This window comes from Zonotrichia albicollis, chromosome 4 (genome assembly GCF_047830755.1).
Source record: "Zonotrichia albicollis isolate bZonAlb1 chromosome 4, bZonAlb1.hap1, whole genome shotgun sequence".
In the NCBI taxonomy this organism is placed as follows: Eukaryota; Metazoa; Chordata; class Aves; order Passeriformes; family Passerellidae; genus Zonotrichia; species Zonotrichia albicollis.
The window spans coordinates 33,837,651-33,852,740 of record NC_133822.1 but is presented as its reverse complement, the minus strand read 5'-3'; the positions used below and the strand labels follow the sequence as shown (position 1 = coordinate 33,852,740).

General features: G+C 52.7%; 1 protein-coding gene across 3 annotated transcripts in view; it reads right to left on the bottom strand.

The window, feature by feature from the left end:
* MICALL1 (MICAL like 1) overlaps window positions 1-15,090 on the bottom strand; it is a 20,603-nt gene extending 5,513 nt beyond the window's left edge. The window contains exons 1-8 of one of the 3 annotated variants that reach the window (XM_026794509.2): window positions 14,865-15,090; window positions 8,716-8,764; window positions 6,576-6,717; window positions 5,358-5,461; window positions 4,606-4,736; window positions 1,821-2,401; window positions 1,220-1,283; window positions 171-556 (exon numbers count right to left, since the gene is read on the bottom strand). In XM_026794509.2, coding sequence (XP_026650310.2) covers window positions 171-556; window positions 1,220-1,283; window positions 1,821-2,401; window positions 4,606-4,736; window positions 5,358-5,461; window positions 6,576-6,717; window positions 8,716-8,764; window positions 14,865-15,010 — 1,603 coding nt within the window. In that variant the 5' untranslated portion in view covers window positions 15,011-15,090. The remainder of the gene's footprint in view (window positions 1-170; window positions 557-1,219; window positions 1,284-1,820; window positions 2,402-4,605; window positions 4,737-5,357; window positions 5,462-6,575; window positions 6,718-8,715; window positions 8,765-14,864) is intronic. The other 2 variants (XM_026794508.2, XM_014268178.3) reach the window with 2 other exon arrangements.

Below are 15,090 nucleotides of genomic sequence, written 5' to 3'. Positions count from 1 at the left end.
ATGCTGTGCTCCACTGGGAAGAGAGGACATGGCTAATGCAAACTAATGCAACCATCACTGCATTAAGGCCTGGCCTGCCAGGGTGATGCAGAGGCACCTGGGAAGGGGGAACCTCCAAGGGGATGCACAGGGGCTGCAGAGGAGGGATAAAGGAGCGGGAGGAAGCTCACCTAGCGGGGAAGCATTGGGAGCTCGTGGAGCTGGCCGCTTCTTTGCCTTTGGACTGCTGGTAGGAGTGATGCCATACCAGGGGTGGAGAGGTTTGGCAGCTGTCTCGCTCTGCTCCTGCTCAGGTGTGCTCTTTTGGGTGTCAGCACTTTCCACTTCCTCCTCATCCTCTTCCTCAAAGGGGTTGTAGGGTTTGGGCTCTGTGGTATCAGACCTGCTCTCCTCACTCCTGGCTTTGCCCACCTCCTCCCCATCCTCCTCCTCTGAAATCCTACTTGGAGTCTCATGGCTGTTGCCTGGGGGAGGAGGGGGAGCTGGCTTCTTCTTGGGCTCTGCTTGCACTAAGGCCATCCACGGCGGGTCCTTGGCTCTTGCAGTAGCTCCACTACTGGTAGAAGAGAAAGAGAAATCAAGATGGCAGAGACAAGGTGGGGTGGCAAGGCATTGGAGAGAGACTTTGCCCTTGGGGGAAAGGAAAAATGGAGCAGCATGTCTCCCATGCAGAAGCAGCTTTCTCACCCAAGGACGTCCTTAGGCTTCCCCAGATACAGTGTCTAACTCTCTGTGGGCAAACCCACAGGCCTTAGGGAAACACAGCCTGCCTGACTTGCCTGCTGGGCCCAGTGTTTTGGTGTCTGAATATTACAGCCTCCATCTGCTAAGCAGTGGTAAAGGCTGAGCTTTATGAGCATAGCTGGTCTTCCCACCTTTCCCAGGACAAACCCTCCACAAAGCAGAAAATGTCCCCTTCTCAGCACCCACAAGCAGGGCTATTTCAGAAGGCATTTGTCAATCTGCCTGTGCCACAGAAACACCTTTCTGAAGTTCTCAAACTCTTTACAATAAGAGAAAAATGCCAGGGAGGTAAGGATGAACACTGTTGTCCTGATCATGCTGGGCTAGCTCCTATTGGAAAAGGAACCTGGTGAAAGCCTACATGCTCCTAAGAACAGGAGCTGATGGAGGTGAGAGAGAAGAGCACAGCTGTGCTGTCCCCACAGCCCCACCTGGCTATGGAGCTCTCAGGTGACCTGCAAGCAGAGGGACGTACCGATCAGAGGAGCAGGGTCTCCCTCGAGGTTTTGGGACAGGGGGGCTGGTTTCAGGTACCCGACCTAGAAAGACATAGAGTCAGACTGTCACAACACCAAAAGGACATGAAGAAAGAAGTTAAACCAACAGGATGCACCTTAGATACCTTCCCATAGGAAGGTGGCTATTCCCATTCCCAGAAGACCCCATGTCATTTCTCCCGCAGTTGATGTAGCCAGCTAACCCCAAACATCCCCTTTGCCTTTTTCTCCCCACTTCTCCCTGGGAGCTGCACCTGGAGAACTGTCATGCCCCTCTGTTCCCACACCTGCAAACTCCTCCAGCTCTACCAACTTCCCTCCACTCTGGCTTGCTGCCGTTGGAGAACTCTGGAGAAGTAAAAGGGAGCAGACAGGCAGGAAAATCAGTTCTGCTCTCCTTGCTATAGGGATGGCTGGCAATTGTAGACAATCAAAGACCTTGTGTCTGAGCCCAAGATTTACTGGGAGGCAGAAGAGTGTCAGGTTGCAGAGAAGGAAGGGAACTCAGCCAACCTGCAGCCAAGCATCTCAGCCACTGAGATGTGGAGGGTAACCCCTGGCACCACCCTGCCCTCTTACCGTTCACCATGCCAGGCCCACACTCGCTGCCCTCGCCCTGCAGAGTGGACCTGGGCCGGGGGACAGGGTGGGAGGCTGGAGGGGACAGGGCAGACGCATCAGTGGCCTTCCTTGGGGCTGGGGTGGGACGTGAGTCTCTGAGCCGTCCATCCAGCGAGCTGGCTTTGTCCTGGGTGAGCCCTGCAGGCTTGCTGGGGATTGGAGGCCTGGGGGGAGTTTGGGAGACAGGTGCCCCACTGCCAGCATGAGCAGGGGCTGTCGGTGTCTCTGCTTTGCTGGCTGTGCTGTCCTTCTCTGCTGGGCCAGCAAGGCCCTCTGCACGTGTAGAGGTCTCTGCCACACTCTCCTGGGAGTCAGCATCATCCTTCCCCACCTCTGCTCCTGCCTGGAGGGCATTCTCTCCCATGCTGTCAGCCCCAGTCTCAGTTCTTAGCTCTGGTGACTGTTGGTCCAGGCTGGGTCTCCTCTCTGCCTTCCCGCTCACGGCCAATTTACCACGATGCTGCGTGCAGACAAAAGTCCCTGCCTCCGACCCAGGCTTGTATGACCCCGGGAGCAGTGTGCTGGAGCATTCCTTACACCTGCCAAGGAGAAGAGAGAGCACCATGAGATGGGGGATGCCATCCTGCCCTTCACAGAAGGAAACACACCTGGAAGACCCTTGTAGGGACACAGAGTTAGTTCTTACACCTGCTGTTAAATCCTAGAGTGCCCTTGGCGAAGTAATTCGGAAAATAAGTAGAGAAATGTAACCAGGCCACTGTAGGAACCCATGGCAAGTTCACAACTCAAATACTGCACACATTTGGGTTCTTCCTTCATCTCAGAAAGGATTTAACAGATGTGGAAGGGAGACAGTTGGTATTGGGATATGGTGTGGTTTCCACACTTGGAATGGGGAGAGGGATCAACCATTCACAGACATGCAGACATGAAACAGTGAATAGCAACTGGAATTAGGGAGCAACTGGTTCAGAACTGGCACAGGGAGGCTACAGGCTGCCTTGCAGGGCCCAAGGGTCCTGGCACATTAAAGAGCCATCAGCCACATTTGTTTGTAAAACAACCGCTCCTCAATGCTGATTATTAAATAAAATTACATCAATTTCTACTCGGGAGGCTTCCAGAGTATTCAGAAGAAGGAACACACAAGCCTGGCCTGGTCTCATGCTCAGCCTCAGTAATGCTGACCCATGGCATCCTGCTGGGCCACAGCATTTGCCTGGAAGGACAAGGACCTTAGGCAGCAGGGCCATTCTTACACTCTGCCTTGCCTGCTGAAATTGGGCTAATAGCCTCCCTGTCCTTTGCTGTCTGCCACATCTCCCTGGATCATCCACTCTTCCCCCACTGAGCATCTGAATGCTTCCTAATGAATCCCTCCAGGCACAAGCGTGATACAAAGCACTGGCAACCAAGTCAGTCCTTCTCCACCTGGGAAGGGAGGTGGAGAGCATACATGAAAGACAGCCAAAGGCAAGGGGCTGATCAAGCACTCCTATGAAAACCAAGCTTGTTCCTTCTTGTCTGAATGCCTGGTGCTTGCAGCAGCTGGCTGCCCTACGCTGCCAGCAGATAATTTTGGCATGGAATTCTGCTCTGGGCATCCAGTTGACAGGGATTTCCTTTAAAATGGAGAGCAGAAGGGTGAGGACATAGGGACTCTAGAGAGAAGGGGTAGGATGAAATGAGGAGGTGGAAAGCTCAGACAAGGGGAGAAAGTGGTTTGCTTTGGGTTTATCTCCATCAGCCCACAGGAACCACTGCCACAGGACATTTCTGACTAAATACTGTCCATGAATCAGCACAGGAAGAAAAAAAAACCAAAACAAAACAGCAAATAGACAAGAAAACAATCAGGAGGCAAAATATTTGGGATTAAATTACAGGGATCTCCCTGCTCAGTCTGAAGGGCTATGAGCTGTGCCACGGCAGACATGGCACCTCTCCTCTTCCTGGCCCATAAGGACAGCGCAGGTTGCACCTACACCCCAAAACTCCTGCTTTTGTCCCAGCTGCAGATGGGAAGCCTGATTGATCTCAGCTCAGCTGCCCTCCTGTGACACTGTTTCTACAGCACATTGCCAACTGGCTTAGGCAGGTGAATGAGGCCTCCCACGTCTACCCAGTGGCTCCATGTTTCTGACCAGATGCCAACCCTTGTCCTGTGGCCCATGGGAGAGATCTCTTTTCTTCATCATTACATCAGGGAAAGCAAAGTGAAATGATTTCACAGGTGCTGCAGGTAAGAACCTGTACTCAGGGAGTAACCAGAGAGCTGCTCACTGCTCAGTTTGCTAAGAGTCTGCAGCTCTCCACATGCTCCCTGGGAGCCCAGCACCACCCAGGCAGCATGGAAGCCTGTATATCCAGTTGAGGATGTGGAGCGTAGGTGGAAGGAGGTCCGTAGGATGATGTCATGGCTCAGACCTCAATGGAAGGGGATGGGGGGTGGTCCTGAGGAGACAGGTGGCAAAGAGGTAGAGCATCCTTTTTTATGGAGGTGGGAGAAGCTCAGGAGGCTGGGATTCCAAGTAAATGAAGTGGGAGAGCACAAGTCAGCAAGGGAGGCAGGGAGCAGGATAGGAACGGAGCACAGGGACACAAGGGGCCAGTCAGAGCACTGAGACATGGGGCTGGCAGGCAAATGGAACACCTTCACTCTCATTTCAAGCACTGCTGTTCGTGTTCCATGTTGCCCAGGGACGCAGACACTCGAAGATGGGGTGCAGCAGGCCCCATGTGCCGAGGCGAGCCTGCCCCAGCAGGCCTGGCCACGACCTACCTGAAGCACTGGCGGTGGTAGAGCCTGCCCTCGGCCAGGTAGCGCTGCACCAGGTGGACGTGCTGCTGGCAGGCTGCGCAGGTGCTGCTGGGCGCGCTGCGCTGGGGCCGCTGCTCCGAGGGGCCTTCCTCCTGGGACACAGCACAGGGGCTCAGCACGGGGCCACGGCCTGCTCCCCACAGCAGCTGCTCTCTGGGCACAGCCCGCGCCTCAGGGGCTGACCTCAGGGGCTCACAATGCACACAACAGCTGCCCTCGAGCCCAGGCACAGGCAGGCTGCCTCTTCCCAAATTAGAAGGGGCCACTTCCAAAGGTGCCTTGGCCCTATCTACAGCTGAAGGGCTGTGGAAGGGACTAATCTACACCCCATGCAACAGGGTCCTGCGAAACATTGAAAAGGGTCCCATCCCAGACAACTGCTAAACACTGAAAAAAAGGCATCTTTTCTGCCCTTCTAGTCCCACATTCCTGCTCTTTCCTCATCTACAGGATTATCCCCACATAGGAAGGACACCCAGCACCAATCTGCCCAACGTCTTGCCTGCTATGGACAAACTAGTGTCCACAGACCCTGAGAAAAATCAGTCAGAGTCGGATCCCACAAGGAAACAAAATCCCAAACACCCCTCCCAAAATACACAGGCAGGCCCCTACATGGCTCTGTGACAGGCTTTTCCCCATCTCCTCACCCACAGCACAGGGGGTACCACTGCCTCAGGCTGTCTTGGAAACTTTACCAAGAAATCAGGTACCTGTGGTGCTGAAGGACTCTCAGCTGCAGCCACAGGGGTCTTGTGGGACAGCAGAGGAGGAGAGGAGGCAGCAGTTGGTCGCTTCATAGGCAGAGGGACGCTGGCTGGAGGCAAGAGGGAAGGAGGATCAGGCGTGGAGAGCAGTGGTGACTCACACCACCCATGTGCGGGAAGGGGAGGGGAAAAAAAATAAAATCATCCAGCCTTGTGACATAGGATGAGACCTGCCTCTCCCAAAACTTCAGTGCTTATTTTAGGTGGAAGAGACAAACACAGTCTAATAATGGGTCAGCTGTGAGGCTGCCAGAGATCCTGGCCTGCTGTGGATCCCCTTCTGTGGCCCAGGGATGCCAGCCTCTCACTGTGATTTTATTTACTCATCACGTGCTACTTGGCTTCCTTGTAATTGACTCCCTAAGCAATGCTCAAAGCCCAGAGCAGCTGGGGCAGATGCTGATGTATTGTGGTGACCCACTGGGCCCCAGGGCTTCCAGGCTGTCAGCAGGTCTGTGAAACATCTCTTGCTATCGGGGCTGGAGCTCACACACCAGTCCCCAGCAGGATTCCTTGTCTGGGAGACCAGCATCCCTGGAGAAGCATATACAAGTGGAAGAGATTTATCTGATGTTGTGGCTACAGACTGAAACAGGGGACACCTGGAGCTCTCATCTCCACCCAGCCAAAGGATGCCTGGGAAGAGCTGTCTCAAAGCACTCAGCTCAGGATGCGGTTGAAGGGACAGATGAGCTGATTTGAAACATTCCAGCCTGGCTCCACTCCCTCTGTCCTCCAGTCACTTCACATGTACCCATGTCATAAAGATTAGCTGTGGGTGATGGGCTCCTACTTAGTTTTCTCCTATTTTAGTAGGTTAGAGCAGATCACAAAGAGTTTTGACGAGCACCAGGGGTGGTGGCCCAACCCAAGTTGGCAGGAATGCAGTGCAGAGGGAGGAGAAAGGCGTTTCTTTTTCCACAGCCTGAGCTATTACATCACCCCACACCTCCTGTGAAACCTCACCCCAGTGCACTCTCTCTTCCAGGCCCTCCTCAGGGGCACCAGCAAGATGCAGGAGAGGCAGGTACTACCTGCTCCTCTCCCCTTCCCCACAAACACAGCTCCCTGTTGCCGCAGGAAGGAGGCAGCACAAGGCTGTGCTGGGTTTCCTGTACTCAAACAGGGGCAAACTGGAAGCCTGAGGGGTGGGAGGACACTCACCTTGGCTGGGCGTGTTGAAATGGTTGTAGTACTGAGACACATAAGTCATGATGCTGAGGCAGTCGGGCACCTTCATGGAGACCATGTCATTGGGATCCAGCAGGGCTGGGATGCCCAGCTCCCGCTCTGCCAGCTCAAAGGCCTGCAGGAACAACAGAGGCACTAAGGGAAGAAAACTGATGCTTCATGAAAAGTAACAGAAATATCAAATTGGAAGGGCCCCAGGGAAGCCTCTTATGGACAGAGGCTCCCAGACATGCTGCCTGACTAAAAAAAGAAGCAACAGAAGCAAGGTTCCCTTCAAGATTTCACTGAAAAAAACCACTGTTTTTTCAGCTCAACCAGCAGCGCCCTCATGCAAGAGCCTGGCAGAGTCTTGGCTGGCACCACAAAGGGCCAAGGGCTGGCAGGTACTTGCAGTGACACTGAGCCCTACTGAGCAGTGTCCCCAGCCACCCCAAATGCTCACCCCACAGAAACACTGACTGCCCATCCTTTCATGCCCTGGGGTGCCCCACCTTCCCCTCCCACGAGCAGCAGAGCCATCCCAGCTCAACATCCAGTACCCTGCCGTGCACAAGCCAGTACTTCCAGTACTTTTCTGTGTCTGAGCAAGCAGAAACAAGGACACTGTGATAAGAAGCACCCATCTCCTCCAACTGCACACACAGCTACAAAAGGAAGGAATGGAAGAGAAAAAAAAGCTGTTGGAGAGTTTCCCACTTGTCAGTGTGTGTGCATTACTGTCTCTACACTGGCCATCCCTCTGCTGAGCCAAGGGCAGCGTACCCACAGTGATCTCCTAGGGACTGGGGTGCAAGACTATGGCAGGGATTGAAGAAAAATAAGTCAGGAAGAGATGAGAGTGGTTTGGGCACTGAATGGTGAGGTACCAGGTGCACAGGTAAAGGTACTGGGTGTGGGTAAAGACTGAAGGTGCCTAGTCTCTGGGGCATGAGGTGTTGTGCAGGGTGTGAGTTATAAAGGAAAGTAATGGAGAAACAAATGAAAATAGATATTTGCAGTAACTAGGGGCATAAAAGTGCCCCCCATGGACATCCTGCTTTGCTCAGCCTGGTTTTAAGTCAGTTATCCAGACTGAATCTTACTGCACACAAGGCTGCAAGGAGCAAGGAGAACAGAGAGACCCCACCTGAGAGGTCTCTAATAGGACAAGATACCCATTGTATGGGTCTTGAATGGAAAAAGCTGCTAATGACTGAAAGGGGCCAACTGGTGTAAAAAGGACGTGCCAGGACACAGCTGGACAGCCCTAATCCTCTAAATCCCAAATCACAGAATTACAGAATGGCCGGGGTTGAAAGAGACCTCCGACATCATCCAGTCCAAACCCCTGCTAAAGAAGGTGACACAAAATCACATCCAGCTGGGGTTTAAACACCCCCAGAGCAAGAGACTCCACTTCCTCTCTGGACAGCCTAGTCCAGTGCTCTGTCCCCCTCACAGTAAAAAATGTTTTTCCTCAAATTCAGCTGAGAAATTCCTGTAATTCAGTTTGTACCCACTGCCCCTTCTGCTGTTGCTGGGTACCACTGAAGAGTCTGGCCTCATCCTCAACATCCACCCTTAAGACATTTGTATGTAGCATAACTCATCTTGGGCAGGTGATGGGCCATGCCTTTGCACAGACTATCAGATGGAGCAACTAGGTCTTTTTGTCATTTAAAAAAGGCAGGGCTATTGCTGCTCTGTCCTACCACTAGCCCCTGGGGCTGGGCACCTCCCCATTCCACACTGCTCCTGCTATGGGCTCCAGCTGTCCCAAGCAGGAAGGGAACACTGCAGACCAGGATCCAGCATGACCTTTCTCTCTGCTGATGCCTGAAGTAAAACTAGCTTCCTGCTTCCATTGCTTGCAAATCTGGAACAAGTGAAGTCAAGATGTTGCACCATTTAAATCTTCACCTGAGATGTTGTCTTGGCAACCATTAGGATAAACAGGCTGGAAGCTGATGTTTCAGATTCCCCTGTTTCCAGAGAAGCTCCTGCCTATTACTTACAAATACAAATTTTTCTTATACCCTCAGCACTGTCACAAATTCCTCCCACACTACATGACCTCCAACAAGTCATTCTCACATAATTTCTTCCTTCTGTGCACTGCAGAACAGGAACTTACCAAGCGATTATTCTCATAGACGTCATCCTTGGAGAGAGAATCAAAGTCTCTGAAACAAGAAAGCACAAAATAGCCACATGAAGTGCAGAGGAAAAGTGCCCCTATGCCATCACACGTAGATTCCAAGGACAGTCAACCTTACAACAACTCAATACCTAAGATCCTAGATAAACAAAACCTTGGCAAAGCAGATTTCAGCTTGTAACGGGACAAGGAAACCAAAGGGAAATTGCAATTAAAAAAAGAAAGCGAGTCCCAAATGGGTGGTGACCAGGAAATTAAAATGTTCATTCTTGTCTCTCGTAACCCACTTCTGCCCTTGAGATTAAAGGCTGCAGAAACACCAGGGCCATGTCTCAATTAGCCCCACACACTGCTGCACCAAACACTGCATGACATGACCCCAAACTTGCTTTCCCAAGACCACTAGCACAACAGTGGTGGATGGGGACACAGATCCCTCACCTCAAGAGAAAGAAGGGACAGATACAGGTGGCTCTATGAGGATCCTTACATAAACCTCCCTGCACCACCTTAAGGAATCTGGGGTGACACAGAAGATCTTCAACTGCACTTCTGTCCTTGCATTTCCCCAAACATTCACAGTGCACAACCAACAGTCCTCAGCTGCAGCCCTTGGAGCTGAATGCAAGGTGCTCAGGGCACACAGAGGAATCCCAGAAGTCTCCAACCCAGGGGATCCATTTGCTCCAACCCATTTCACTTGTTCCCCTGGAGCCCTTTGGGGGTGCAGCATGGCCACAGGGACTGATTAGTTGCCTTCACCAGGGAGGCAGAGGGACAAAAAGTTAAAGCAGTCTGCAGGCTTTCAAAAGAGGGGGAGAAATACAGGAAGGAGTTAGTTATGCCTTTTGCGTGTGCGTGTGGGTACAACGTGTGAAAACAGCATCACGCTGCACTGCTTACAGCTCCCGCCTGCCAAGGACTTCAGCTTTGTTACAAAAAAACTCCTCAGGCAGCAGCCTGGTGTGCCTGCTAGCTGGATTCACGGGAGGATCCACTCCAGAGAGGTCTAGGGTCAAGCAAAGCCACCCCAATGGACCACAGAGACCAAAGCTTGGGAGACCGACACAGAAGGACAATTCAGACTAGAGGAGGGAATGCATTCCCCACCCCGAAGGTGGTGTGCAGGATCCAGGAGAGGCAGCACCACGCACCTGCAGAGAGGGGCTGCATGAACCTCCTTTCTCCATCCCCCTCTGGATTTTACTGCCTTTTCCTGGAACACTGACACAACCTGTCCTGGTGCCCCACAGCAGGGCAGCCAGCCCCTGCTCAAAGCCCCTCATGCAGCTTTCCCAAAGCTGCAGAGGAAGTGTGTGATGAGCTCAGGAAGGTTTTCCTGGCTGCCTGCACCACCAGAAAATTACACTTCCTCCCTTCAAAAGCAAGAGGTTGCTGGTGCTGTTTCCTCACAGACAAATGAAGCTGCAAACATGCACTGCTGCAGGAGCAAATGCAGCAGAGACACAGAAAGGTGGGCTGGATGTCCAGCCCTGGTACCTTCCTGAAAGCTCATGCAAATACATGTACACAGCTCAGGCTGCTCAAAATACCACAACTTTTTCTTCTCTACATGCTGGTCAGCAAAAGTTTCAGCTGCAGCCTATGCTTTAATGTCAAAACCACTGCCATTTTTGTAATTATAACTAGTCTCCACTGGGACATGTTTTTTCCCTAAGTTTTTGTTTTGTTTTTGCCAAGAGAAGTCCTTTAACCTTGCAGTATTTTCTTTTCCTTTTAAAGAAAATGCCAACTTGGAACAGAGGAGAAGCAATGACAGCAAAGCTATATATCAACTGCCCTCTAAACATTCATGACCTCCATTTTGAATGCCTTCACTTTCAGGATATGGGAGTGGTGTAGCTGGAAGCTCAAAGACTCCTTGGTGGGCTGGGCTGGGAGAGTATTTTCTGACAGACAAAACATCTTGTCCATTCCACTCTGCCCCAGCAAACCAAAGCTGTTTTAGTTTTAGTATACCAAGGCAACTCCATTAGGAAAAGCAGATGCCAGCAGAGAGGATGTGAAGCTCAAGAGGTATCAAGGGGTTACCAAGCAGCAAGGGAATAGAAGACTCTTTTCCATTACTGTAGGACTGCAGACTCAGCTTTATCTGAGACGTTGAAGTCCATCAGTACATGGCCCCAGGGATCAGTTTATTCCGTTCCTCTCCACTGCATTTTCCAGCTCCCTCTCTGAGAAGCCAAGCAGGACCACACTGACCCGTGTTGCTCCTGACATGAGCACTCCCATAGGCCATTTGGTCACGTGGCATCCCTGTGGCTCCAGGCAAGCTCCCAGCACCAATGTGCAAGGAGCATGGCCTCTCAGGAATGGGGAAAAGTCACTCCAGACACACCCCTTTCCCCTCTATAAACTGACTCCTCTGCAGAGAGCCCAGAACTTGCCATCTCACAGCTCTGTGACATGTGGCTGCATGTCACATTATTTACTTGCCCTGATCTCAGCAGTCTTTCATCCAGCTCTGCTCGGGCTCCTCTCCTGCCAACATACCCATCCAGGGGACTGGATGTAAGAACAGGCAAGGCTCTGGCTATCCCAGCTGAACAACTGCCTTGACACAGCAAATCCCAGTGTTGTACCATATCCCGGAGTAATATTTCTATGCAAATAACATCCCAAGCACTTACCTAATTAGATACATGCAGAGCCACTAAGCACTCCAGGGTTTAGGGCAGCTGCCAGGGAGAACAGCAGATCCAGGGAAGGGGGGAGGGTGTGCTGTACAGCTAAAACCAGAGCAAATTCCTGGATTCCTCAAATATAAATCATGAGCACTTTAAGGCTGTGCCACATAATAAGCCATTCAGCTTTCCAGGTCTTGTCAGGGAAATGCAGGCAGTACATGGGAAGGAACAAACAAGATTTGTGATCCTGCCTGTAACCAAAGCCACGGCTCTAGGGACACAAAACAGCGTTTCTAAAACAGCTCTCATCTCCTGTTATCCTCAAGCCTCCATCTCTCCCAACACTCCAAAGGCATGTGCCATACTCCTTTATTCTTCTAACCCCTGAATGCCAGGATCCTTCCCTGCATGACAGGGAGGCTGTACAGCTTGAGATGCTGAAAGATGCTCTTTGCTTCATTAATCTGTAGCAAATGCCTTGTAAACACTAATTTCATGCTTCAGATTTCTAGAGCACTGAGCAAACAAACTCATTAATCCCCACAGTCCACTGTTAAGTTGGTCTGGCTGTTGACAGCTTAACTGAAAAGGGAAGAGAAGAGATTAAATGTCTCATCTCCAGATCACACAGCCAGCAGCACAGTCATAGGCTAAATCCAAGTTTCCCATTTCCCTGACTGGGACAGTGAGGTAACAAAGCCAAGTGAAGTGCCTACAACAATGGAGTCAGGGATTTTTATCTGCATGGTTCAACATACAGGTCCTGGAGGTGTGCACCTCGTTCTTGGTGGTCACTTCAAGACACCTTTATTCAGCAGACACTGAGGAATTCCAGTCTACTTCTTTCAAAGAGCCCCTATCTACAGTGTTTCCAAGAGCTCTGCAGGAGCTGCTCCAAAGCTCTCCAGGGCAGCACCAATTTGCTTTATTCTACAATAACTGTGTTCAAACCAGGAGTCATGCAGAAAACTGTCCTCAGTCTCACTTACCCATGTGGTCCTTCATGACAGCCCCTTCCTCAGTGTGCTCCCTCCCAGCACAGGTGCACAACAGGGGTGCACCCAGGCAAGGTCAGAAAACAGGCATAGGCTGACAGCCACCACAGCAGCATTGCCCAGGGGATCAGGGTGGCAGAGGAGTGGTGTCACACAGGCAGAGAAGAGCTTCAGCTCAGCTCTCCTATGGATGTGCCCATTGCTCCTCTCTGCAATCCCAGGGGAAGGCAGCAGGAAGCAGGGAAGCAGAGAAACTGGCAGTTCTGTGGAGCTCAGAGGAACCCCAGCCTTGGGGAGCAGCACAGCTGTCTGTGCAGGCCAGGAGAGCCCTGCACAAAGGAACACCACACAGGTCAGAAAGGCACTGCAGATCCCTGCCAAGTCCCATTACTGCACTGACTGAAAGCACTTTAGAAGAAAAGAAGGGCAACCACTTTTCCTCCGCCATCAGGAGATTTACTGCCTCTGATCCAATCTTCCCACTTCCAAATTGGGACAGGCTGAAGAAGCTGGAATCAGATGAAATGATGCTGCTCTGCTGACCGTCTGAAAATCCTTCCACAACATGCCATGTCCTTGTAAGGCCCTGGGCCTTGTCTCTACAATGCAGCTCGTGCAGAGGACCTGTGAAGCACGTAGTTAGGACATCTGCCAGGAGCAGATTTAAGCCCACTGACAATTTAAGAGCACCAGCCTCTGCCTTAATGGGATGGCAAATATGGTTAATGGGAAACCATCAGGTGGTTTTAGTGGTGCTTATCATAAGCTTTTACTGAACCTCTGCTTTTCAGTTCCCAGCTGCTGTGCCATTTACAAAAAAATACAATAATTGCACATGTTCTAGTCCTTAATTTGCCTCTTCCCACCCAACAGCCTTGTCACTGGGACTATTTTCAGAGGCTCCATTCTAGCTAGTCAGAGTGAGCCATACCATCCAAGAGCTGCAGGACACAAGACCACACAGCTCCTTCAAGACCCAGAGATTGATGCAAAGACACCGTTATGTCTTGGCTCTCAGTCATTCCAGAACACCATGCTGAGGGTTTTGGGGCAACCACCTGAAACACAGCAGGCAGCAGTTCAGTTTCCAGCCTACCTGCTCAGCTTTAGCTCTTAAGGACACCAGCCTGTTCCACTCTCTCATGGACACCACAGCTCCACAGTGGACTCACAGCCAACCCTCTGCCTGACAGAGGTTGCTGTCATGGCAAAAGGCCTTCCTGAGGCCAGCTGAGGAAAGAGACCTTGGGCAGTATGGGCAGCCTCAGAGGAAGAACCACCAACCCCAGAGCAGAACGTGACAGGACACACCACCCCGGCCGGCTTTAGGGCAGGCCAAGGAGTGCGTGCATGCCGCAGGCACAGCGAGCTGGGGCGATGCCTACCTGCCCTGCAAGGCTCCAGGGATCAGAGCAGATGGGCACCGTGTGCATTCCCAGCACCGCCGGGGCGCACAGGGTTACAGCGCAGGTCGGGGCAGATTCCTGCCAGCAGCCCAGCCAGTTTCTCCAGCCTGACACGGTGCCCCCAAGCAATCCCAAACTCACTGTCTGCCTCCTGAAAATCACATTTCCCCCCCAGAGATACCCAAGCTGGGAGAGGCTAGAGAGGCTCAACACCCCTGCTGGCTTTTGCTGCCTCCTGCTTTCACTGTGGCATCCAGAGAAAACAAGCTAGAAGCAAATGCAAACAGTAATCTGGTCCAGGCCTCTACAGATTTGAGTGGCTGCCTCTGGGAAAGTCCCTGTGCAGGACAGGCCTCTGGCCCTCCTGAAGTGTGAAAGCTCACCTCTTGCTGAGGCAAAACATCCCACACCCAGATACCAACACCACGTCTCTTCTCCAGTAGGCACCGCTCCCATTAGGGCACATGGACCTAGTCCACCTCCGTGCTCTCACCACCCTAATATTGCACGACTTCTGCTAACCCTGACCTTGACAGGTCTGCAGGACCAGGTCAGAAGGTCGTTTGCTGAAACACAGAGTGATAGAATAGTTTGGCTTGCAAGGGACCTGAATGATCATCCCTGCTGCCATGGCCAGGGAAACCTTCCACTGAACCAAGATGCTAAGAGCTCCATACAATCTGGCTTTGAGCACTGCCTGGGAATATGGAATTCTTCATTCCCAGTACCCAACTATTTCTCGACAGCATCTTCTTCAGTGCATCCCCTACCAGCACATCAGCGCAACAGAGACACATACGCTCTCTGAGCCCCTCACGTCCCCGCTCACGGAGCTTCCCTGCCAGCCAGCCTGGAGCCGCTTCCCACGGCTCCTCCATCCCCCCAAACCCCTGTGAGTCCCCAGTGATTGCTGCTGAGCACAGGCGGCCTAACTCCTCCAGAAAGGGGGGTCCCGAGGGTCCCGCGCCCCAAACCTCCGTGCCCCCCGCTCCTCCTGCCAGCAGCGCCCGCGGGCGGCAGCCGTGGCCCCGCGGCGCCCCGTCCGAGCGGCGGCGAGGCGCGGCCTGCACACTCACAGGAGGTCGGGCCGGTGGCGGTGCAGGATGGCGCAGAAGGCCAGTCCGTCGCGGAACGAGGTGCTGAGGTCGCGGATCTCCACGCCGCGGTAGCCCTCGCACTGCCGGCGGCACCAGGCTTGCAGGGCGCCCCGCGGACCCGACATCGGGGCGGCCGCTCCCAGCGCCGCCGCCGCCGCCAGCCCGGGCCGGGCGGGGCCTCCCGGGGCGGGGCTCGGGGGCGGGG